Source organism: Carcharhinus amblyrhynchos, chromosome 6, assembly GCF_965287045.1.
Source record: "Carcharhinus amblyrhynchos chromosome 6, sCarAmb.v2.hapA, whole genome shotgun sequence".
Classification (NCBI taxonomy): Eukaryota; Metazoa; Chordata; class Chondrichthyes; order Carcharhiniformes; family Carcharhinidae; genus Carcharhinus; species Carcharhinus amblyrhynchos.
The window spans coordinates 24749146-24776372 of record NC_137329.1 but is presented as its reverse complement, the minus strand read 5'-3'; the positions used below and the strand labels follow the sequence as shown (position 1 = coordinate 24776372).

Below are 27227 nucleotides of genomic sequence, written 5' to 3'. Positions count from 1 at the left end.
AAGAGTCACCAGAAACATAAGTAGACCAGCCACATACTTGGAGCAGATCAGAGGCTGGGCATTGCAGTGAGGAACTCACCTCCCAAATCTCCAAAACCTCTCCAACATCTACAAAAGTCAGGAGTGTGGAACAATTGCTTGGGTAATTACAGCTCCAATACTACTCAAAAAGCTTGACATTATCCAAGAAAAAGCAGCCTATGATGGGTACCTTATGCACCAACTTAAAATACTTGCTTCTTTGCACTGTGGCATTTGTGTCTACCATTCATCAGGTGCACTGAAGCCACTTGTTAAGGCTCCATCTTCCAAAACCGTGACTACTGACACAGACAAAAAAGGGCAGCAGACAAAAACACCACCACCTGACACAATGCTGGAGTGGGAAGAGGGTGAGCTGGGAGGAGCATGCAGAGATGCTTCAGAGAGATTTGGACACATTGAGTGACTTGCCAAATGCATAGCAGATGCAGTATGATAATGGGCGCATTTGAAGTATTGGTAGTGAAAACAGGAAGACAAGTTACCTGAATGGCTATAAATTAAAAGAATGTGCAGTGAGACCCTGATGTCCTCAAACACAGTCACTGAAATTAAGCATGCGGGTGCAGCAGGTGGTAAAGGAGGTAAATGGAATGTTGGCCTTAATAGCGAAAGAATTCAAGGACAGGAGCAAGGATGTCTTGATGCAATAACAGGGGCCTTGGTCAGATCACATCTAGAATATTGTGTGCAGTTTTGGTTTCCTTATCTGAAGATGGATGTTTTTGCTATAGAGGGTGCAGAGAAGTTTACCAGATGATTCCTGGGCTGGCAGGATTGATGTACGAAGAGAGATTAGGTTTGTTAGGATTATATTTGTTGGAGTTTAGATATAATGGGGGGGGGGGGGGGGGGGGGGTGCGGTGCGGTGGGCAGGTTGGTGTTAGATCTCATAGAAACCTGTAAAATTCTAACAGGACGAGACAGGGTAGATGTTGGAAGGAAGTTCCCGATTGTGGGCTTGTTCAGAACCAGGGTCATAGTCTAAGGATAGGGATTGAACCTTTTAGGACTGAGATGTAAAGTTTCTTCACCTGGAGCATGGAAAGCTTGTGGAATTTGCTACCAGCTGAGGCCAAAGCAGTGAGTGGAAGTTTCCTTCCTGCCACAGCAATTGTAGCAGATGGGGGCAGACCATGCAAATGCCTGTTGACCTTGGGCAGGATATTCCAGTCTTGGGGCGAGCACAACTGGAAAATCCTATCAGTATGTTTAAGGATTTAAATACAGCTCTACAAGTGAAAGGGATCAAATCAAGAGTCAAATGATCAGCCTCAATCATAATGAATGTTGGATAGATTCAAAGGGTTGAATGGTCTATTCCTTCTGCTTTCTATGTTCCAATGCAAATTTCTTTCTAGGCCACCAGGGACATTTGTGCTCCTTCAATCATTGGACCAAAATCCTGGAACTCTCTTCTTAACAGCATTATAATGTACTTGCACCACATGGACGACAGCAATTCAAGACATCAGTTCACTACCAGCTGGCTTTGATGCCAATTAAAGATCTGCAATAAATGCAATGCTCACATACATGAACAAATGAAACAAAATATGTGGTGCTCAAAGTACTGGATATGGAGTTGTCAGCCTGGATTGAGGTCAAGTCTCTGGTGTGACACTTGAACCCAAAACCAAGCCTGGGGAGGGAAAAGCGAGGTGTTTGGTGGTGGCAGGGTGGGGTGGGGTGGGTGATGGTACAGGGGAGGAAAAAAGTGAATAACTGATGCTATTAAACAAGGAAAATATTATCCCAAGCATTTTGTCCGTTAGTTTGTTAGACATCGAATTGGGCCCAGAAAGATATTTGTTCTTGAGATACAATGTTGTGAAATCTACTGCCAGTTGCCCTGAGGTAATGGTAGGTGGTGGTGATGTGCCACCTTGAATGTCTGCAGTCAGACGATAGTGTTCTCACAACGTTGGGCAAGTTCATTTGCACTGTCTAAAAGCTCACTGTACCAGTTGCAGTCAAGACCAGATTTGTGCTAAAAGGTTTCAACAAATGACAAATGGAATGGGAGCAGGTTTGAGGGGTTAAATGGTCTACTCCCGTTCCCACAACACATTGCACTGAATGGACATGTATCCCTATGAGTTAGATTAGGGGTCATTTAATTGAGGTGTTTTAAGATGTTAATGGAATGTTTTTAATTCATTCACTGGGTGTGTGCATCACTGGCTAGCCCAGCATTTAATTACCCATTCCTAACTGCCCCATAGAAGGTGGTGGCGAGCTGCTGACTTGAAACTGTTGTAGTCCACTAGGTGCTGGTACATTCAGTGCCATTAGGAACAGAGTTCCAGAATTTTGAGCCAGAGGTAGTGAAGGAATGGCAATAAACTTCCAAGTCAGGACGATGTCTGGCTTGGAGAGGACATCCCAGGTCATGATATTTCGTGCATCTGTTGCCTTTGACCTTCTGCATGGTAGTTCTCATAGGTTTGGAAGGTGCTGTTGAAAGAATATTGGCTGAGTTTCTACAGTGCATTTAGTAGATGGTGCACACTGCTGCCACTGTGCGTTGGTGATGGAAGGAGTGAATGTCAGACTGCTTGGTTCTGGATAGTGTCAAACTTTGAGTGTGGTTGGAGCTGCACTCATTCAGGCAAATAAAGTATTCCATCACACCCTTGACTTGTGCCTTGTAGATGGATAGGTTTTGGGGAGTCAGGAGGCAAATTACTTGCCACAGGATTCCTAGTTTCTGACCTGGTCATTTAGCCACAGTATTTATATGCCTAGTCCAGTTCAATTTCTGGTAAATGGTAACTCCAAATGATGTTGATAGTGTGGGATTCAGAAATGATAATGCCATTAAATATCAAGGGATGATGGTTAAATTCTCTCTTGTTGAGAGTCATTGCTTGGCACTTGTGTGAATGTTACTTGCCGCTTCACAGCCCAAGCCTGGATATTGTCCAAGTCTGGCTGCTAGTTGATAGGGTAGCGATGGTGTTGTCCAGAACAATAAAATTAAGGCTACACAGTTCAAGGGTCATGTCAGGATGCACTTCACACAAAGAGCAATGGAAATTTAGAACACTCTACCCCAAAAGCTGTTGGGACTGGGGATCAATTTAAAATTTCAAAAGGTAAGACTGATATAGTTTTGTGGAACGATTATTAAGGTTCACAGAACCAAGGTGGGTAAAAGTTAAGATACAAATCAGCCATCATTTAACCAAATGTTCCACTCTATTCTTGTGCAGGGTTCACTTTTAAATGTCTGTAACAAGACTGATGCTTTGTGCAGATGATTGTCTTGCTGCATTGACAGATAGCAATGGAAATCTAGCCCATCAATTCCAGGGCAGACTACTGGGTGGATGGTAGTCTTCAACAGCCAGGTTCAAATCCAGCCAAATGTGTAAAGCTGGCTGAAAGGGGTCAGGCTGGAGGCTCTCACATCAGTTTCTCGTGGATGTGGGCCTGTAACATATCTTGCTATAATATGCAAGGCATCACAACTCGACAAGCTGGATAGAGCTGGTTTTGTCCTGACCAATTTTTGCATGTTTCACTGAGACACACACCATCACTTCAAGAGAGTAAATGCTGCTGGGAGCAAGCATCTGGAGTAGGGCGAATCTGGTCATATCTACCGATTGTCAAGATTCTGCCAGTTGAACGAGTTTGAATCATTATCCGTATGTGCGCTAGACTGGTTATAATCAGCCACATTTACAAAGTAGCTACATAGACACGGGAATGTAAATGATGCATTATGCAGCATGTAGGTCCCAGAGTAGCAAAGTATCTGAAGCAGCCAAATATTCAGTGCGCTATTAAATTACCTGACACCACTGCAACCAGGCCATCAGCCAACCTCAAGAATACATTAAATATAAAGAAGGGATTTAAATCCCACACAAAAACATACTGTTAAACTTCTCTGTAATGCACTTTACTCCCAAGTTTCCTCATCACTTTCCATTATGTACAGTTAATTCAATGCTTTATTCAGTGCCTTGTTCAATGATCTCCAGAAAAATCAGAACTTACCTTCAATACCCAATCTGATCTTCTTCAGCCCTCGCTCTTTCAAAACAGTCTTGGCTACGTCTCTGTTTTCAATATATTTGAAGAATCGGTATAACTTTGTACTGTAAATAACTTGGAAAACAAGACGAACATTGTCACAACTTTGATGGGGAAATGTTTGTATTTATCTGCATTTATTTTGAGGTCCATTTAGCATAGGCTCAGTGTCAAGAGGTTCTTACATTATAACTTCCATATTTTATAAAAGCGAGTTCTGATACTTGCTGTCTTGCATCAGGCAAGAGGTGGGTGTTGTAAATAGTGAAACCAGAGGACTTAGGGGAAAATATGTAGTAAATAGACAATGGGGAGGAAGGAAAAAGGATGCATCTGTGTGTCTGCAAATGACACAAAAAGCTACAGGGTGCACTGATTGCACATGCTAACACTGCTCTCGGATATGATTTTTTTTTGTCTAATTCACCTGTCTCAGTACAATCCACTTTAGAAATTAATTTTCGGTAGTTTTTCTCCACTCTTTGTTGTCCCAAGGTAGCCTGCTCAGCTCACTGCCAGGGGCAATGCATGAATAGCTTCTCAGCTGCAAAGTTTGAACAGCAAGATGCAATCTAGTATGCTAGATTAGGCATATGGGTCCTCTGTAAATAATGATCTGCCTGACTAAGTTTTAGAATCATACAGCACAGAACGCAGGAAGTCATTTGGGCCCATGCCCTCTTTAGTTAATTCCAATCACTTGCCCTTTCTCTACAGTCCTGTATTTTTCCCCCCCTTTAAGTATTTATCCAATTCTTTTTTGAAACCAGTAACAGCGCTGTGTACAGATGCATGTCTGTGCGTGACTACCTTTTGGAATTCACATTGCTCCTGGTGACATTTGTGTTTTAGCCATTGTAATAAGTTACTGAATCTGCTTCCACCAGCCTTTCATTTCCAATCATTACAGATCGCTGTGTAAAAAAGCACTCCCTCATGGCCTTGGGTGACTGACCGTGTGTGGAGTTTGCACATTCTCCGTGTATATGTGGGTTTTCTCAGGCTACTCCAGTTTCTTCCCACAGTTTAAGGATCTGCAGGTTTGCTGATTGGCTGTGCTAAATTGTTCCAAGATGTATAGGTTAGGGCAATTAGCGAGGTGAATTGTGGGATTATGGGGGTAGGGCCTGGATAAAATGCTCCGTTGGAGAGTTGGTGCAGACACGATGGGCTGAATGGCTGCCTTTGGCACTGTAGGCATTCTATGATTCCTTCATGATTTCAAAGTTGTGGAGTTTGTGTTTTGGTCACTATAAGATCATGTTATTATTTCCTTCAGACTACTGTCTCCGACCTTGTAAAATGATCATACGGCACTATTCAAAAGAGTAGAAGCATTCTCTCCTTTTTGTTCTGGGGCCAATATTTACCCATCAACCGTCATGAAAAGATTATCCAGGACTATCACATTGTTATCTGTGGGACCTTGCTGTGTGTAATTTGGCTGACAACACCAGGTTTTAGTCCAACCGATTTATTTGATAATAGACTCAAGCTTTCGGGGTTAGCCCCTTCGTCAGGTGAATGGAGAGTTCTGGCCTCAGACAGAGCATATAAAGCACAGACAGTTTAGAGATTACTGACTAGAATGCATAAAAACTTGATGTCTGTGTCGATATGCGCAATCTTCTTGGAGATCCTCTCCACTTGGATCCGGCAGTTTGCTGTCTGTGCTTTATATGCTCTGTCTGAGGCCAGAACTCTCCATTCACCCGACGAAGGGGCTAACCCCGAAAGCTTGAGTCTATTATCAAATAAATTGGTTGGACTAAAACCTGGTGTTGTCAGACTTTTTACTGTATTTACGCCAGTCCAACGCCAGCATACCCACATCGTAATTTGGCTGCCACAGTTTCCTATGTTACAATGATGATATGTGAAAAAGCACTTCATTGGCTATACAAGAACAGCGCAGCACAGGAAACAGGCCCTTTGGCTCCGCCCATTTTAACACTGAATGCCTTATTCAAGTCTTTTGTTGACTGACGACGCTTTTGTCTACCTCTAGTGGACTCCACAATAAAGGGGTGCAAACTTAAGAAATTATACGTGCGCCAGATTAGAGGAGATCCAATTTAGGGACAACTGACTGACACCAGTCGAAAAAGCACGTTTGTGGGATGTGGGAGGAAACCTACGCAAGCACGGGGAGAACGTGCAAACTCTTACAGACATTGATCCAAGCCGAAGATCTGACCCAGGTCCCTGAAACTGCACAGCAAACAGTGATAGTCACTGAGCTGTCATGTTGCCTGTCAATTGGTCCAGTTTAAGCGTACACTGACGGATGTGAAGCACTAAGCAACTCTCGAAGCAACATCCAAGAGCAGCCCTCGCACGACCCACCACGTGTATGCCCCTTGTTGGCCAAGGTGGACCGAATCGCCTGTGGATGTAAAAAGGAGACATCAATAGACATACAACAGGCTATACAGGCATTAATGGAAGATCCCCAGCAGCTCCAACGTAAGTGACAAGGTGAGCCTTAAAATTTGTTGGACAGCCGATAGGAATCTATTAATTACCAGGAACGTCCTGAGGCTCTTGATCCTCAACTAGAACATTCTTTTGTATCCCTCCATCTCCAGTCTGCTCATGTGCCTATCTATAAAATGTTATGCGAAATCCTGTGGTTTCGGCAGTCACTATCTTCCTCTTTTTCAGATAGGAAAGGGTACATTCCACAAATTGCTTTGCAGCGAATGTTACATCACCTATTGTTTAAAGACATTCTTAAATTTAGATTGTCCTATTTAGAAATGCTGGATTCTGAGGAGTGGGGGCAGGGTAGAAGAATGGAATAGAATACAGCCAAACTAAATAAATCCAGATACACAGGGTTGTATCCAAGAATAGAGCAGTTTTAACTCCAGATCAGGCCAGGGGCAGGTGACCAGTTATAGCTTGACGATAATGGAAGTTTTTTTTTTAAGGTCAGATCAGGGGAAACTTTTACTTGTCCTTTTGTCCAGCTGGTACGTAAGCTGGTGCTTTGACGCAGATCCCAACAGAAAGAAAATAAGCTATTTTTGAACATTCATAAAGATGCCCCTGGCAAAACAGCCTTCTCCTCAGAGACTGTAGTACAGCTCCTCTGATAATTGAGCCACAGCTCTTAGGTTATCACCAGGTGCAGTCACTTGGCTTAAGTGATGGGCTGGAGAAAAACAACCTTTTGTCATAATTCCTCCCATCATTCTTCATTGAACTCAGTATCAGTAGTACTCTCTAATCCCCCCTCCCTCATCTATCTATTGTTTTCTACATTATATTCTTACACTACTTCACTTCAAAGTATTTCTTTGGCTGCAAAGTACTTTCAAATGTCCTGTAGCCACAAAAATGCTTTCTTTTCTCTTAATTGCAAATATTGTGCTCGTCTCAACCACTCCCTGTGGTAGTGAGTTCCACACCTCTCTCTGGGTAAGGATGTTTCTCCTGAACTCTCCACTTGATTTCTTATATTCATGATCTCCAGTTATGCTGATGCCTGCAAGTGGAAACTTCAGTTTCTTTGCTGCAAACATGCAAGGAACCCGCCTGGCACCTGCATTTGGGATGGTCTTTACAGTCCAGAATAAATGAGTCCTTTGGGACTTCAGAACATCTCACACATCGGATTCATTACTAATTGACAAGGACACATCGTATACATTAAATGTTCTCTATTCTGTTCTCATTATCCATTTTTCTCCCATCTTTCCGAAAGGTACAAGAATCAGTTGGGTACAATTTAGACACCCTTGGCACCTCAAACAAAATGTTTCTTCGCAGAAGAGTGATGGCTCATTCCACAATGGGAAGGCTGGGCATCAGATTTGAATTTCATCTGATCCCACTTTCAGCAGGAAACACTGGACAAGATTCCTGACCTGATGTCAGGAACCCTCAGTTTGCACGTTCTCCCTATGTCAGCTTGGGTTCCCTCTGGATGCACAGATTTCATCACACATGCCAAAAGATGCATAGGTTAGGTTGATTGACCATGCTAAATTGCCCCTTAGTGTCAGGGGGCTAGCAGAGTAAATACGTGGGGTTATAGGGGTAGGACCTGGGTGGGATTGCTGTTGGTGCAGGCTTGATGGGCCAATGGCCTCCTGCACCGTAGGTGGTATGATTTTAAAATTTATTGGCATTTTACGAGCATGCAACCAGTAGAATAGATGAGAGATTATGGCCACTGCAGGTTCGATGGGCATTTTAATGGCATAAAATAGAGCTATTAGTTTAAGTCACCACTACAGGGTTGTCTGGGAGATGAGAATTGCAAAGGCAGATAAGATCAGCAATAAGAAAAACAAACAGCACATTTGAGAAAACAATGATGTCCCAAAATATCATTTTGCGGAAGCATTTTACAGTAAAAGTAACATGGATATACGAAACTCCAAGATTAATGTATGAAATGATACATCAAACTGACAGCTTACTTTGTGAATATTCCTCTCCCATCTGCGGTGGATACTCCTCATCCCAGTCAACCACATCATCATCGGTTAATACTACAATGTGGCATTCCCGATCACCACTTTGAGCACTGGCCACCATCAGTGGAAGAATCATTTCCTCCAGGTAGGATTCAAATTGCTTGCGTGCTCCATCATTGGAGAGTTCATGCATTAGAGCACCTTAAATTAAAAAAAATTAATGTCTCCACATTCTACTCAATGCAGTAGCAGAACTGAAAACATAACCCCTCTTTCTTGTCACAAGAAAAATCAGCCAGTGACAGTTAGAAAGACAAAGCAGATTCCCATTCTCAAGAGGGTCCAGGAAAAACAGTGAGATCACTCCAATATGTATACTGATTACTTCTTGCACAGCATGACTGGAACTTCAATGGACATTCAGCTTCTGAGTCATGGGGATTAGTTTGAGAGCTAGCACTGACTACACAGATATGCCTTCTGTTTAGCTCCAAACACGCAAAAATGCTCCTTCCCTACAGCTTTACTCATATCTCTCCACACTCCCTCATCCCAGTCCTGTTGGGATGCAAACACAGCTTTCTGATTGATAGCTGGATTTGGAACCAGGCCTTCAGACCTAGAGATGTTTTAAGAACAGATTTAACAATCATTCAATAACATTAAGTTTCCCACAGCTAGCTAGTGAAGGAGACCAGAAGTCAATCTTTACTCGATATTAGATTCATTCGTAAAAGTTAATACAAATGTATACCAATCAATTCTATAGTGCCAATAGTCACCAGTGTCATAACTGCATCTCTCTATATGCACAAATAATTATCCAGCGAGTGTCCACATCCCCACCTTGTCATTACTAAACACCTCTTTTGACTCCTCATGACGACTGATAATACAAGACTGGAAATATTTCAAGTTTCCCCAAGATACAGTTGACATACTTACTGAGATCTCTGCATTTGATGGTGCTGTAATCAAAGGAGATGCAGAGGTAGTCACAAGCTTCTCTCAGTTCAGGTATTGAGATCCCGTCAGGGCAGCGGATTATACCAGTCTTGTAGTAATCCTGAAAGCAAATTTACAGACAAGAAAAATGAACCGAAGCTGAATAGGTACAGTACCTGAAAAGACAAGGCTGTTTAAGGGATCAAATGGTATATCGAAGAAGTCACGTAACAGTCAGATTAGCAATGGTGCTGAAAACTGCAGAAAATAAAGCATGCCCAAGATGATGTTTACAAGAATTGTAAAGCTACACGCTCCAGTTGTTCCTCGAGAAAAACTGCATTTGAAAGTTAAGACCAATTGTAGCTTTCAGGTTGAGTGGGATTAGAGGGCAGCAATAACAGAACCAGAATACAGTCCCTATTCATGTATTCTATTGTTAGTTTGCATCACTGTGCACAACTAATGTCAAACTGGAGGAAACTATATACTGAGGGTTCCCCAGGGGCTATTAGTAGGACCACTACCTTTCTTGGTCGAAAGGTTCGGACATGGAAGCAAAAGGCACAATTTCAAAATTTGCAAATGTGAAAACACTGAAGTATTTTGAATTGAGCAAGACTTCAAAAGAACATAGGATTGGTAGAACAGAAAGGCACAAGGCAGCTGTAATTTATTACATAAGTGTGAAGCGCTACATTTGGATCTGAGAAACAGGGAAAGGTAATGACAAAGAAAGGCTACGCAGGAGCAGAGGGGTCTGGGGATCGATTTGCGCAACTTGAAGGTGGCAGAGTAGGTTGAGAAAGAGGTTATTAAGGCATACTGTAAGACGCTGTCACATTATTGACTGACTTGCTTGAATTTTTAATTGAAATTGGGTTATTTTTCATAACAGATTATCAGTCACCAATAAAACACTTACAGGCTCAGAAAAAGTCAAAAGAGTGGAAACCAAAAACAAACATGTTTAAAAAAACATGCTTCACTTTGATATCAATCATGGCATTTGGAGAAGTTTTATATTCACGAAAATCAAGAAACATCACGTCTGAAAACACAAAAGATAAAGAATTGGTATGTTTAAAACAAAACATTAATTCAGTTGGTTTAAACCGTTTTGAGGCCATGAAGAAAGAGACACAAATAGGTGTTAACTGAGGTCAGAGTTTGTTACTTTGAAATGTAGACACTAAGAATTTCCCCAAGCAACACTTTGTAAAAAAGAAACTCAAGAGGCTTGAATTGTTTCAGTTATGATACAGGAAAGAAGTTACTGATAACAATCCTGAAAACCTGGCAACAGATGAGGAATGCAACTCCAGATTTGTAGAACTGATTTTTTTTAAGCGAAGCCTCTAGCCTCCAAACAAAACTGGTCATCTCGGAGTTTAAGCCAAAGGTGATGCAGTTTTGACAGCAAGATGGCATTTGCCTCAGCTAGTCTTTTTCCAGAGAAGGCCTCAATGACCAGGATTAATGGCACAACACTACTGGGGTTGACTGCAAGGCAGGTCTGTCCTCAATGCTATGATATTTCCATAACCTCCAATAAAGGTAATCACAACAGCTTGGCTAGGGGGAACCCATACCCACAATCTCCATCACCTAGAAAGAGCTGCAGGCCCATAGGAATACCAGCACTTTCTCATTACGCACCAAGAACAGGTCTAACCATTGAGCAGTGCAGACAAAGAACTGGAGTAGCAAGAGCACTTGCAAGTGCTGGACAAGCAACAGAGAGGTGTGGGGGTGGGGGGGGGGTGAAATAAAAAGGGCAGGAACAAACAAAATTAGAATAGCTGGAGGTTCATCTGCATAGATCTTTGAAGGCCCCAGGACATACTGAGAAAATAGTCAGTAAAGCATTTGGGATCACAGAGGTTTTCAATACAAAAGCTAAAAACTTATGCTGAACTTTGTTAAAACTCTGGTTAGGCCAAAATTCTGTCCAGTTTTGCTCATCACAATTTAACAACAACGTGAGAGCCCTTGACAGTGAAGGTGAGATTTACGAGAACAGTCTTGAGCAAGAAATTCTAGCCAAAAAGGCTAGATCAAAGAAACTGGCATTGTTCCCTTGGTGCAGATGAGATGAAGGGTGTTTTGACAGAAGTGGTAAAACAGGTTTAGATAAGGTGAACAAAGAAAATCTATTTCCATTAGCTGACAGTTCAGGACAAGGGGACACAGATTTAAGCTTTTAAGAGAATCTGTTGAGGAATTTTTTTGATGCAGTGAAAGGTAACGACCTGGAATTCATTACCTATGAAGGTGGTGGAAGTAGAAATGATCAATAATTTCAAAGGGAAATTGGATAGACACTGGAGGTCTACAAGGATAGAGTAATGGGTCTTGCTGGCTTGATCTGCAAACAGCCAGCAGGTACTCAGTAGGTCAGTCTCCTTCTATGCTGTAATGATGACTCCTAAGTTACAGAACAGCAGGAATGATTGGTAGGTGTTTTTTTTGCTCTTTAACTCGGATGATTGGTTTGAATTTGGGAACTAGTAAAATATAATTCTTTCTTAAATAAGTCAATAACTTAAAACTGCATATGGTAGTTAATAAAATAAGAGTGAACAAAGCCACAATTAAAATATATTAAACAAAGTCAAACAAGAATGACAGGGCAGATGTCATATGCAGCCTGTTGGATTTGAAGGAGATCCAAAAGCAACCACATCTGCAGCAAGTGTCTGCAAAAGGGAACTTTGGAGTGAAACATGTGGCTGTTATTTGGACACTTTGATCCATAAAGTGGTCACATAGATTGGGTTAAGTAATCATTTAAATCTGGTTACTAATCAAGTGCAGAGATGTGACTGAGCCTCAGGCAGCTATGTGGCCCAGGATGCAGTGATGGAGGAGCCTCAGCTTTGACCTTGTCCAACAGGTATAAGGTTCTTGCAACCTGTGTCAATGAGAACAAATCACAAAGACAGCAGGGAGAATGGGCAAATTACACATGGTACCATGGCACATTTAAATAGTGCGAGCAAAAAAAACAATGTGGTAGGGAACAGCAAGGGATAGATTGTGTTCTTTGCAGCAGTAACTTGGAGTTCAGAAAACTGTTTTGCCAGTGTGGTGCCAGGGTGAAGGATACATCCTCATAAAGGGAGGATCCAGCTGTGGTCCATGTAGGAACCAACGACAAATTAGAACTAAGAATTATGTTCTGTTCGGAGCACTGGAGGAACTAGGATACAAATTAAAAAAGCAGAAGCTCAAAGATAATTTCTAAATTACTACTTGAGCCAAATCAAAATTGACATGGCTCAAACAGTTGAATATGTGGTTCAAGAATGGCACTGAGCCTCAATACTGGGAAAGTGGGAGTTGTTCTGTTATGATGGGTTCTAATTAATCTAGAAGGGACCAAGAGTCTACTGGTAACAGTGCATCAATGAATACTGTCAAATAAGAGCAAAGAAGCAAAAAACTAAAAGAGGTGCTTTATCTAAATGCACAAAGCATTCATAGTAAGACAGACAAATTAATGGCACAAAGAAAGATAAATGCATTTGATGCAAGAGCATTAAGGTTGGAAACATAAAATATGAAAAAAAGTGTGGGGATGGAAGCAGAGTTAGCAAGCCTAACACAAGCGTAGTAAGAAATAACAAGGGTCAGAAAATGTTGTTCAGAGTGATTTAAAGACCCTTAAATGGTCGTACTATTGGACAGATTGTTCACGAAATAAGAGATTGTAAGCAAGGTAATGCAATAATCACGAAGGACTTTAATTTTCATGTAGATCAAACCAAATTGGCAAGAGTAATTAGGGGATGAGTTCACTGAATGCACTTGAGACATTTTCCTAGAACAAAACGTCATGGAACCAACCAGGGCCAGGCTATTTTAGATCTTGTCTTGTGCAATGAGATATAGTTAATTAGTAATTTCATAACTAGGGATCCTCTGGGGACAAATGATTTTAATATGAAGAATTTCATTCAGTTTGACAGTGACATACTTAAGACTGAAATTAAAGTCTAAACTTAAATAAACCAGACTACGTAGGTATGAGACCCCTCATACTTACATAGCAGATTTGGAATTTAGATTAAAAAGTATTATAGATAAAACGTGTCCTTAAACAATGGCAAATATTTATCAGTTCTAACATATATACATCCCAACAGAATTAAACTTTTCATTTGTGGCTAGCCAAAGAGTACAGGTGAGACATCAAGTATAGGTTAAAAAAAAACTTTTGTCAAGATTAGTAAGCCTAAAGTGTGTGAGATCAGAAAAAGATGACCAAAAAAAATTGAAAGAGGGAGAAAATCTCTCTTAGGTGTCAGCGTATCAGTTGACCCTGGAAGCTTACCTTTGAAGTCTTGAAATATCCCACCACAAAAACCAGGGTTGACATATACACGAAGTATAAAAATGAACCACAGACATGTGTACTTGGTCACCATTTTGAAATGTTATCAGCATCTGGCACAAAGCGGATGCGTCTTAAACTCTGGCACATCTTCGCAACACAGTTAATATTGCTTGCTTGGTCCCTGACGCGCAGTTATTACATACCACTAAGCAAAGCATGCATTTGTGGGGTGAACAATTGAGGTGACTATTAACGTGAGTATAGCATGCCCTGGCTGATATACCAAACATGTGCAAAAGCATGATTTTTTGAGGCAGGTCAATGTATGTCATGATTTATGGTAATGAAAGTAAACTTGCAAGAAATATAAAAACAAACATGAGTAACATGTGTACTTAAAAAAGGAGGCATGTAGCAAAAGTAAACACAGTCTTTAAAAATAAAGACAAAAAGGTGCAATGGGGAATAGGAAACTGCAGAGATGTTTAACGGATACTTTGCAACTGTCTTCATAGTAGAAGGCAAAAACTAAAACATAACACAAAGTAGAGAATTAAGGCTTGGATGACAGTGAGGAACCTTAAGATAGTGGACCAATTAATAGGATTAAAAAGTTGACATATCCCCTGGATCTGATGGCCTACATCAGAGTTCTAAAAGAGGCTGCAGAGATGGAAGATCGCAATCAGTGGATCCACTAAAATTTCCTGGTTTCAGGTATATATGATCAAGAGAGAGTGGAGGGGGGCAGGAAACTACAAGCAAGTTAGCCTGATATTAGTCATTGGGGAAAATGATGGAGTCATCAACGAAGTGGTAATAGGCAAAATCAACACGGTTGCAGAAAGAAAAACATTTTACAAATCTATCACAAATCTTGAGAATATCGTGTGGACATGCTGGAGTTGGGCTGGGATAAGCACAGTAAGAAGTCTCACAACACCAGGTTAAAATCCACCAGGTTTATTTGGTAGCATGAGCTTTCACTGCGCAGCTCTATCAGGTGAGTGTCAAATACCCCTCAGATTAACACACACTGCACACATACACCTGATGAAGGAGCAGCGCTCCAAAAGCTCGTGCTACCAAATAAACCTGTTGAACTTTAACCTGATGTTGTGAGACTTCTCAGAATATCATGGAGTAGATAAGTGGGAACCAGCAGATACAGTATATTGGCATTTTCAAAAGCCAATTAGCTGCCACAGAAAAGGTAGTTGCACTAGATTAGAGCTCATGGCATTGGGGCAATTAGCACGGAGAAAGGATTGGTGAAAATGACAGAATTAATGCCCACTTCGGGAAAGGTAGAGAAACTGAGGAAACAGAATAGTAAGATTTTAGGGAGGGAAGATTTCAAGGGAAAGATAGAGAGTAAGGAAGAGAATATCAGTGTTGCATGGCTTGAAAATTGAAGGCAGTTACAGGCGCAAGATAGATATGGAAAGACTAGCATGAGCTAAGGGCTTGCTTTCAGGCAGAGCACACATGATGGTGATGATTAATAACTTAGAACGAGGGATCAAGTGTAATGCTTCCAAGTTTACTGGTAATACAAAACTAGATGGGAAATTAAGCAACAAGAACTAAGACTGCAACAGGATGGATATGTGTGATTGGGCAAGGTAGTGGGAGGTGGAGTTCAAATCAGGTTTTTCATTCCTGATAGGAAGAACAGCAAAACAAAATTACTTCGCACTCACAGGAAACTATTAAGTGTTTGTACTCCAGAGGATTTAGGAACCTTGGCACACAAAATCAAGTTAGCATGCAAGTTCAGCAAATCAATTAGGAATACAAGTGGTATGTTGACCTTTATTGCCAGGACATTTTGCTGAAATTATGCAGGGTTTTGGTGAGACCACTATAGGTGGGGAAAGAAAACTACAACAATGATTTGAACAACAATAATGACAATATTGCCTTTAAAAGGCTATTCCAGCTGAGAGTTAAGCATGCTTAGATTTTTGGGCAACTTGTAATTAAAAGCAGATGGAGGTTATAGGCTTGCTGTGAGCCATGAACTGGTCTGGGATCTATGATCTGAAGTTTCCTGTGTTGACCAAATAGGTTTACTTTGGGGTAGACTTGATGGCATTAAAGAACTAAAGTTCAGCTGAAGAATGAGATTGTTGCAACTGCTCGAGTTGGTACCTAAAACGTTAAATAAAGGAAGATAGTAAAGAGAAGAGTTGACTCCTGTTCTTGTTTATCACATTAAATATGAATGCTTGCAGGGTATTTAAATTAGTAGTCGAACAATACCACACGGAGTACTGTATACAGTTCCCAAGCACCCAAGGAACAAGATAATTGCCTTAGGTGATTTGAGCATTTGATTAATTCTTGTGGTGAGAGGGCTTTCTTAGGACAGGCTGAGTAGAAAAGGCCTGTACTATAGGAGAATAAGGGGTGATTTCACTGAAACATAAGATCCTGAGGGGGTTTGACAGGGCAAATGCTGAGGAGGCTTCTGCTGTCTAGAGAGTCTAGAACTAGGAAGCACAGTCTGAGGATAAGAAGTCGGCCACTTCGGACTTTGATAAAAATCCTCATTTGGAGGATTGCAAATCGTTGAAATTCCTTACTGTAGAAGGCTGTGACTGTTCAGTCATTAAAAATATACAAGGCTTCAAGTGATAGATTCTTGGAATCACTTTGAATCAAAGGATATGGAGATTGGGCAGGAACATGGAGTGGAGGTCAAAGATCAGCCATAATCTTATTTAAAGGCAGAGCAGACTCAAAGGACTATAAGGCTACCTCTGCTCCAATTTCCTTATAACTTGGAAATATATTGCTGTGCCTGGATTGTCGCTGGGTTAAAATCCTGGAACACCCTACCGAACAGCACCATTACCTTATCAACTGCAGCGACAACTCACCCCGTCAAGAGCTATCAGAGGATGGAACAATAAACACTGACCCATCAGTAATGCAATACTCATATCCAAAGTGAATAGAAAATTAGGAAAATCTACTTTGCAGAGACAGCCGCTAATATTAGCTTTCAAGTGAAAAGTGGCACAGGGGTTACTACTGCCGCCTCTCAACGCCAGGGACCCGGGGTTTGATTCAGCCTTGGGTAACTGTCCATGTGCAGACTGCATGTTCTCCCCTGTATGCATGGGTTCCCTCCTGACGCTCCAGTTTCGTCCCACAGTCCAAAGATGGGCAAATTATATAGAGTGGCCATGGTAAATTGCAGCAGGCAACAGTGCAGAGGGACCTCGGGGTCCTTGTGCATGAGTCGCAAAAACCCAGCCTGCAGGTGCAGCAGGTGGTCAGGAAGGCTAATGGGATGCTGGCCTTCATAGCGAGGGGGATTGAATATAAAAGTAGGGAGGTCTTGCTGCGGCTGTATAGGGCACTGGTGAGGCCGCAGCTGGAGTGGTGTGTGCAGTTTTGGTCGCCGTACTCACGCAAGGATATTTTGGCCTTGGAGGGGGTGCAGAGGAGGTTTACTAGGCTGATACCGGAGTTGAGGGGGTTGAGCTATGGGGAGAGGCTGAATAAACTAGGCTTGTACTCGTTAGAGTTTAGAAGAACGAGGGGAGATCTCATTGAGACGTATCAGATGATGAACGGGATGGATAGGATAGAGGTGGAGAGGCTCTTCCCGCTCAGAAAGGACAGTAGGACTAAGGGGCACAGCCTCAAGATAAAGGGGGGACGGTTTAGAACAGAGTTGAGGAGGAACTTCTTCACTCAAAGGGTGGTGAATCTCTGGAATTCTCTGCCCGTTGAGGCGGTGGAGGCTGCCTCGCTAAATATTTTTAAGATGCGGGTTGATGGGTTTTTGATAAGCGAGGGGATTAAGGGTTATGAGGAGAGGGCGGGAATGTGGAACTGAGACACGACAGATCAGCCATGATCTTATTGAATGGCGGGGCAGGCTCGAAGGGCTGGATGGCTTACTCCTGCTCCTATTTCTTATGTTCTTACGTATGTAAATTGCCCCTTAGTGTCCCAAGACATGTAGGTTAGGAGGATTAGCCGTGGTGCTTGTGTGAGGGAGCGCCTCTTGTCAGCTGGTGCAGATATGGACCAAATAGCCTCCTTCTGCACTGTAAGGATTCAATAAGGAAGGAATTGAACTCAATAAAAGTAGGAAAATGTTCATTACACAGCAGCACATGATTTAGAAGATTAGGTTTATCAGAAAGCAAGGGCAATACTCAGCAGACAAGTCAGTGTCTGAAACTGGGAATTAACAATCCAACTCCTGTTTTTCCAACACTTCCTTCAAATTCCCAGTTAATAAAAGAAATGCATCTGGCAGAGTAACTAAATCTTATTAACAATTAAACATATGTGTCCCCTCCCCTCTCAAATAGAAAGTCTCTGCTCTCCCTGGTAGCTTTTGATGTTGCAAAACATGGATTTCTATACAGGAAGTAGAGAATAAAAAAAACAGATTAACAAGTCAGTAGTTAATTTCTCAGTAACAATGAATATCTTCATTTAACATGCAGTGAACAGATGGAGCTGCATTATTCAACGCCATAAAATCGACCCTACAGCACAAACCCCTCAATTTCAGTTGATTTATTAAGAGCCTCTTGAACATAGGAACAAAAGAAAATTATGCAAAGCCGCTCTAAGGCTGCTAATAGATGGTTTAGAAGTCAACCCTATGAGTTTATTTTTGATCAGGGCATTGCTCTTCTGTTGATTGCAAGCTAGTTTAAAATTGTTCTTAAAATGAAACATTGCTAATGAATATTAATAAACGCTCAGCAGTCAGAACCTCAGATTTTATTCACTCATATACAAACTGAGTGCACGCAATCAGCTATTTCTTCTTGTGCTTTAAAACACATTTTCAAGAATGATTGCCTAAACTTAATTTTCTTCAAATTATCCCATGCTTAATAAGGTTGCAGCAGACCAGGCACAAGAGTAACTTTTACTAGGAGATTGATTCATTATTATAAACTCACCAAAATAGCTCGAAACACAGTAGAGCTGATTCCTTCTGCCACCTCGTACTCTCCCTTTTCATTCGGACGTGTGAAATTGTGCTCTCGACCTGACCCAAACATCCTACAGGAACACATAAGAGCAGTTAGTGACATATTCATGAATTTGTTCTGGCTAGTTCATGCAAGTGAAGGGAAAAACCATTTCAAATTGTGGAGTTGTAATGCCCAACCAACGTTGACTCTGAAGCTGCAAATCTCACATGCAATGGTGGCATACAGGAAATTAAGCAGTGGAATTGAACTTGAAGGACATTTTACCCTCAACTATGAATAACTCAGTTTGAGGGTGGAGAAGGGAAAATAAAGCAGAAGGGGAGAGCAATTATTTTTCAAATGAAAATACTCCCTCTAAACATATTCAAATGCTTCCTACCAAATTTTATATATTACATATTACAATTGTGTTATTTTAGAAAAGGGGTCTATTTTTATGTCATTAGATCTAATAACCTTTTATTGTGGTGCTATTCTTGTTAAAGTTGAGTTTAGCAAAGAACCTTTCCTAAAAAAGCATTTAAGGTACATTGTACCTGAACAGAATAAAATCCCATGGATTTTAAGAATAATTTGCTAGAAACAGGATATGTAGTGGTAGCAAGGTTTACAAAGGGAATCTTAGAAAAATGGAGTTAGACAACTGAACTATTAATAGTGAGTGAAGTCAGGTGACAGGGGCAAAATGCACAAAGCTAGAGCAGGAAGTGTGGATGTCACATTGGAGGTTACAGAGCTAAGAAAGATGAAGTCTCAAGGAAATTTAAACCTAATAAGAATTTGAATGAGTTGACGATTGTGTCCAAGGATAGTGCAGTAGTTACAAAATCAGCTGAGGGAAGGTGGTACTGATAGAAGGGAGAAAAGCCCCCATATTAAATCCCATCTGCTATTCTCCTACCCAATTACCTTAGCCTGCCTTTAGCTTTTTGCATCCTCTTAACAGGTACATTCAGTAAACATGGATATATTTATACTTTGTTCCCTCATTCGAGTCATTGATATAGATAAATTGTAAATAGTTGTATCCCAAGTACTGATTGTTGCACTATCCCTCTAGTTACAGTCTACCGTTCTGAAAATGATCCTGTTATTTCTACTTTTTGTTCTTCCTTGTTAACCAGTCCTCAAGCCATGTTAATTATCTCTTGTATGGCATCTTAACTGAAGCTTTCTGAAAATTTGAATACACAATACCTGTTTCCCCATATCTACCCTGTGTGTTAAAATGTCAACTGTAAACTGATTTGCCAAACACAATTTTGTTTTCTTAAATACTTCGGCTAATCAAATTATGATCTTCTACATCTCAAATAGATTCTGGCATTTCCCTAATATAGGTTCACTGGCCTTCTGTCCCATTACTTTCTGGAATAACAGGGATGTGTTTGCCACCTTCCAATTCAAAAGGAACTGTTCTAGAATCTACGGAATTGTAGAAAGTCAAAACCATTGCATCGACTATCCATAGTTACCTCTTTTAAAACACAAGATGTAGGCCATTAGGTCCAGGGGATTTGTCAAAGATACGCTATTTTTTTAATTAATAATATCCCCAAATGCCTTATTCTCATTAGACCTTTAGCCTGCCACTACTTCTAGAATGTCTTTTTTGTCTCCTATTGTGCAGGTACAAAGTCATCAAATTTTAATGTCTCTGCCATTTCCTTATTCCCAGTTATAATTCTTCATGTCTCTGCCTCTAAGGGACCTTCACATTTACTTTTGTTAATCTCTTCATTTTTACAAACTCAAAAAATTGTTACAATCTGTTTTTAGCACCACTGCCTCAGAGCCAGAGATCCGGGTTCAATTCCTGGCTTGGGTCACTGTCTGTGTGGAGTTTGCACATTCTCCCCACGTCTGCGTGGGTTTCCTCCAGGTGCTTCGGTTTCTTCCCACAGTCTAAAACATGTGATTAGGTGCACTGACCCAAACAGGTATCATAGTAACTAGGGAAATTTCATAGCAACTTCATTGCAGTGTTAATGGAAGCCTACTTGTGCCAAATAAACTTTTTTTTTGCCAGTTTTCTCTCAGGCAATGGTTAGCACTGCTGCCTCAGTGCCAGGGACCCAGATGCAATTCCCAGTTTGGGTCACTGTCTGTGTGGAGTCTGCACATTCTCCTCATGTCTGCATCGGTTTTCTCTGGGTGTTGCAGTTTCCTCCCACAATCCAAAGATGTGCAGGTTAAGTTGATTGGCCATGCTAAATTGCCCCTTCGGTGTCAGGGGGAATAGCAAGGTAAGTGTGTTGCATGGGTAGCGGCGAGGGTGGAATTATTGTTGACGCAGACTCGATGGGCCAGGCGGCCTTCTTCTGCACTGTAGAGATTCTATGAGATTTTCTGTTTATACATTTGAGTATTGTTGGAGAGAGACAGAGACACACACACACACACGGACACTTTTGTAAGAATACCAATAAAGGGGAAAAACAATTTATTCTGTGTAAGGAGAGTGCAGTTCCAGGGTAATCTTTGGTAGGCTGGGCACTTTTCATATAGAATCACAGAAACCCGACAGTGCATTTGGCCCACCGTATCTGCACCAACAATCTCACTCTGGGCCCTATCCCTACAACCTCACAGGGCTGAAAATCTGAGCAGCAGGTGAATCTAGCTGTTTAATGTTGCTACAGTAGCACACTTGCAGTAGCAACAAGAGTACTCGCCTTCAACAGGGTGCTGCAGTCAAGCCCATCATAAAAAGATGTAATACAGTATATATATTTCAGTGTCAGTGCACTGCTAGGTATGTAAGCCATGCGCTCGAAAGACTGGCGGATAGTATTGAACAGCACGTCCCTTCCGCTGTTCACAATGGGCAAGGTACACACCATACACAACTGGCCCATACTTTCAAAACCCAAAACAGTGTCCAACAATAAATGTGAATCTGCGATTGGACCACATTTTCTAATTAATCCTCAGTGTGCTAAGAGTTATGCTGAAAACCAATTTAAACTTGAAACTGGGCTCACAGTGCATTGTATTTGTACGCCCTGGAAGCTACATATATTAATTGGGCCCTGTTTATTGCAGACAAAACAAGTACATACATAGCACCTGTTTCAGCAATAAAGTAAACAACAGGCATTTGCCAACTTATTCCTCAGGGTAATGCTGCCTGGTTTAAATTTTAAACAACGCTTCACCAAGTCACCAAGTGCATTCACCATGGCAATGCACCAATCAACACCCTATAAATTTTTCTCACCCCTTATATTGGTATATGTGCAGGATCCTGTCGAGTTGAAGATGAAAAACTTCAATGTCTCTTTTTTCAGCAATACTCAAGTTCTGTACTAGCAAACAGCTACCTTCGTAAACTGGCAATTCTGTAGGGACGTATTCAGCACAACTTTGTGGGCCGAAGGGCCTGTCTTGTGCTGTAGTTTTTCTGCGTTTCTTCTCCCTCAATTCCCAGGCTTATCACCCTTTTTGATAGCATATTAAACATCTCATCATATCTTTAACTTTCCTTGTTAGTCAATGGTCCCAATTCTTTTGGCAAACAAACCTACAAACTGTTTACAGTTACTTTTATGGATGAAGGGGAGCAGACAGTGAAATAATGTTTAAGGTAGCAATTGACAATGGAGAAGGCCTTTATTCTATTGATTTTTCCTGAGATGTTAAGTTTCTCTCCCTAACAGATCTTAATATTCTAATTCAGGATTTATCCCAGTAATTAATAACAGAATTCTTATAGCAGAGAAGGATGACATTAAATCTGTCATCTATGGCAGCTCGCTCTTGTGCACAGACTCTTTTCAGATAACAATCTAATTCTCTTTTGAATGCTTTGATTAAACCTGCCTCTAACCATACTTTCAGACAGCACATTCCAGGTTTTAACCATTTGCACATGCAACATTTTCCCACCTGTCTCAGTTACTTATTTTTGCCAATTACCTTAAATCTGTGTCCTCTCACGCATGCTCCTTCCACCGGTGGGAACTTTTTTCCTATCTACTCTATCCAGTCCCCTCAATCCAAGGAAAGGAGCCTCATGGCATGGTAGCACAGTGGTTAGCTGCTTTGTGGCACCAGGAACCCAGGTTCAATTCCGGCCTCAGGTGACAGTGTGGAGGTTGCATGGTTTCCCTGTGCATTGGCTTCCTCTAAGAAGCCAAAGATATGCAGATTAGGTGGATTGGTCATGGTAGATGTGTGGCGTTACAGGGATAGGGCACTAGTGTAGAGGGCCTGGGTAAGATACTCAGTCAGTGCAGAGACAATCACCTAACTTGCATATCTTTGGATTGTGGGAGGAAAACCACGCAGACACGGAGAGAACATGCAAACTCCACAGTCACCCAAGACCAGAACTGAACCCAGGTCTCTGGCGCTGAGAGACAGCTGTGCTAACCATTGCTACCGTGCCATGGAGTTTGTTCCTTGGAAGAGATTTTTTCAAAATTCCAATGGCTTCCTTCAGCACTGTAGGGATTTTATGAAGTGATCCAATTTATCTACATAACTTAAGATTTTCATCCCTGGAACTCTGGATTCTTGTGAATCGCTAATTGTATAGGTCTACCAAAGACCCAACACAGACTTGATAAATGATCTCCTTCAATACAGCAAGAGTCTGTTATTCTATAAAATACAAGGTGTAAATGGGATGGTGTTTCCGATGCTTCAAGGAGGGGGGAAAAATCACACGTTTGTAGCCACATTACCCGATTGAAGAAGCACATTCCAGCAGTGCAATAGGTCATGGAGAGAATTAAAACACACAGCTTACCTGCCCAGCATTGTGTTGGGTTGTGCAGTGAAAATGGAAGGATCCACAACAAATCTGGTGTTGTCAACAATAAGCGTAACCCGTTCTGAAGTTCGGACACTTCGAGTTCCTTCTTTTACATTCTCGTACACAAAAACCATCTCTCCTGCTGACTTGCATGTTCCGTCAGCACTGGACTGGCTACAACTTCGACCGATGTTGCCAACACTACTGGAGCCATTTGGGGAAATCTTTTGAAGACGAGGGCTGCTAGGCCGTGATGTGGAAGTATGATCCTTTTCTCTGTCTATAGGCAGAAACATCACAACAAAGTGAGAATAATCCACCTATACTTGCAAACACTTTCTTCGCTGGAAAGAAGGCGGCTAAGAGGGGATCTTATTGAAACATATAAGATGATTAGAGGTTTAGATAGGGTGGATAGTAATAGCCTTTTTCCTCTGATGGAGAAATCTAGCACGAGGGGGCATGGCTTTAAATTAAGGGGTGGTAGTCATAGGACGGATGTCAGGGGTAGGTTCTTTACCCTCTCTATATGTTCTATGTCACATCTAATTCATTGAAGTCCTGAAAGGAGGGCATCTTTGTTTCGGTTGTCTGGGAATATTGACTTTCCTGTGGAACTAATTCTCCATCTATTCAACCTTTGTCCAAAATCAGTTTTGATGAAGAGTTTGACCCACATAATTGCACTGCCAACATCAACCAATGCAACAAACCTGGCACAGCTTCCCTCTACTTTGAGGGGGGAGAGAGAATGCCAAGCTAATATTTCCACAGTACATCAAAAACATTTCAAAAAGGAAAAGAAATAAGGAATTAACATAGAAACATAAAAAATAGAAGCAAGAGTAGACCATTCAGTTCTTCAAGCCTGCTTCACCATTCATTATGATGAAATTATCAAGTTTTGATCATCATCAAATTCAATATCCTGATCCTGCTTTCTCCCCATATCCTTTGAACCCTTTAGTCTGAAGAGCAGTATCTAATTCCTTTCTGAAAAATCACACATTTTGGCCTCAACTGCTTTCTGTGGTAGTGAATTCCATACATTTGCCACTCTCTGGGTGAAGAAATTTCTTCTCACCTCAGTCCTAAAAGGTGTAGAGCAAAGGCTACTCATCATGTTAGACAGCCAAACTGCGCTGACAGGTTGCTGATGAATCACCAGCAATCAAACTCTAGATATCTTAGATCACTCGTTTGCTGCTTATGGGCACCCAAAGGAAATCATGTCCAATAATGGACCTCAGTTTTGTTCAGAAGAGTTTTCAGATTTCTATACTTAGAAGATCAGTGTGTATTTTATTGCATTTCAATCACTTACAATTTTTTACTATCTTCAATGTAGTACAGCATTTCACAAATTCATCACTAAAATATTTGGTACAAGCTACAAGAGGAGTATCAAAAGCAGATGACCAAAAACTAGGATAAAGTTTTAAGAAACACGTTAAGGGAGCTCAGAGGTCCAAAGAGGAAGGGGCAGTGTTTAGGGTCAAGAAAGCTAAAAGCCATCAAATCAGGGATGCACAGGGCTCAAGAATTGGAGGAATGCCAATATCTCAAAGGCTTGAAGAAGGTGAGAAGAAATGAGATAGGAGGACATCAAAACAATGATAAAAATATTAAAATTGAAGTCAGAAGCCAGTGTAAATCCGTGAGCACAGGGTGATGGGCGAGTGGAACTTGGTACAAATTAGGATATAGCAGCAGTTTAGGTTTGTTAATTGATATACGTGCATGCTGTAAATAATAATATTCTACTACATCCAATTCAAAACACGTCATCTGAGCACCAAACTAAATAGATGTGGGCCAACAATCCTGACTGCAATAATGGGCATCATATAAATTAAGAACAACCACCTCTTAAACCTTGCGGCAACTGATAATTTTGAGCTGCAACTGGGCACTGGTTGTAAAATTGCTTAATGTTCTCATGGCTCCCTTATATAGTCATTACAAGAATTCACCAATAAATCTGTTCCTACGCTGATGCACTTGGCTCAATTTCTGCTGCATGTTGTGTTCATTTCTCCACTCTGCAAAATCTAATCCCTTGTCTTGCTTGAATAAATTAAAAACACAAATATTGTAAAGACTTTACAGCTTTGCAAGCTGTGGCTCTGAAATTAAGCAGAAACCAAATCTTTAAATGGTCTCACCATAAATTGAAGTACATTTCATAATTACTACTTGCCACTACATGGAGTATCAAATGATTGAGAACAGTATCAGTCAGCTAGTTAACTCTATTAATTACAATTCAGAATAAAATGTTCTGAAAAGGGAATTAAAGGAAACAAAGATGTTTAATTGGGTTCAATACTTTTTGTTTTGAAAGTTTTGTGGATAAAGAAACCAAAATATCATCACTGTTTCACATCTGCTAAATTGAAAAAACATTCCCACCCTGCAATATTTCAGATTCTTGTTCCCTGGTCTTTAAGCATGAACTGCATACTGTGCAGCAGTGCATTAATGAGAGGGAAAGATGACAAAGAATCATCTAGACTTGAAATGTTGGCTCTATTCTCCCCCCACAGATGCTGTCAGGCCTGCTGAGGCTCTCCAGCAAGGCTGCAACATATATAGACTATTTGCTTGCAAGGATACTGCTTCCCCAAAATAAACTTTAGAAAAACAATGAATAATGTTTAAGGCAATGCTAACTACAGAACAAGTTAGCATTACAACGCAGCTCACCACATATCAGGATATCCCCAAGAGCTTCACTTAATTAATTTGTGAAGTGCTGTCACGGTTCTGTAAGAAAACACAATAGCTCATTCCTGCATGGCACAATCCCAACAACTAAGTACACAATTCATCTGTTCTTTGGTAATAGTTGAGGGATGCATGCCCAGGGCATCAGCAGAGGTCCATATCTTCATCGTTCCAGTCAAACCACTGGCAAGGACAGTCAAAGATCTCAGTTTAACACCTTAATACTGAGTAAAAGAGAACTGTGTCAAATTAACACAGCCTCTGTACTGCAGAGAAGTATTCCTTGTTCAAACGCTGCAACTAAACTTGAATCCATAACCTTAGCTATTATTGCTGTCTGCCAAAGCTCCATCATGTTTCTTTAAACAGCATTCTTTAAGTTGCACTCATTTTGATTAACTAATCTTAAACACTCATGATAGCTGTTTATGGTTTGGCCTTGCCAAACATTCCTTTAAAGATGCATATAAGACCATCCATATTTTAATGAACTTTTGCTCCTGTATTTATTACCGAACCAAATACTTACTAAAAATTCTCAAGTATCACTATTACAATTTGCTATACTTCTGCTGCTAGACAAATTACAAATATTAGTGTAAGATTCCACATTTAAATTATGTTTGCATAAACCATTTTATTTAATGACCATCTTTTGCATTATTCTTGATACTTTTATTACAGCAGCACCTTTATGAATGACAATCATACGCATCTTAGGTTGTTGTTAGGTTATAGGAACCAAAAATAAAACACAATCTGTGTTACCCCCAAGGTTCTGGAATCTTATATTCTATAAAGGTAACTATACTTTGCCGTTCTACACTTGTCTCCATTACACTTTATATTTCTTCTTTTTCACTCTTCTGTTTCTCCCCACCATTGCACATCAGTCCATCAACAAGTTGGTAATGCAACTATCTTGACCCAAGGTCCTTGCTAATTAAGTTTAAAGCCATTGTCAA

General features: G+C 40.9%; 1 protein-coding gene across 3 annotated transcripts in view; it reads right to left on the bottom strand.

The window, feature by feature from the left end:
- Positions 1 to 27227, bottom strand: part of LOC145343754 (BTB/POZ domain-containing protein 10) — a 71210-nt gene that overhangs the window by 1966 nt on the left and 42017 nt on the right. For all 3 annotated transcript variants that reach the window (XM_080190043.1, XM_080190045.1, XM_080190044.1), the window contains 5 exons: positions 23530 to 23815; positions 18741 to 18843; positions 9459 to 9579; positions 8517 to 8714; positions 4051 to 4161 (listed from right to left, as the gene is read on the bottom strand). In XM_080190043.1, the coding sequence (XP_080046169.1) occupies positions 4051 to 4161; positions 8517 to 8714; positions 9459 to 9579; positions 18741 to 18843; positions 23530 to 23815 (819 nt within the window). The remainder of the gene's footprint in view (positions 1 to 4050; positions 4162 to 8516; positions 8715 to 9458; positions 9580 to 18740; positions 18844 to 23529; positions 23816 to 27227) is intronic.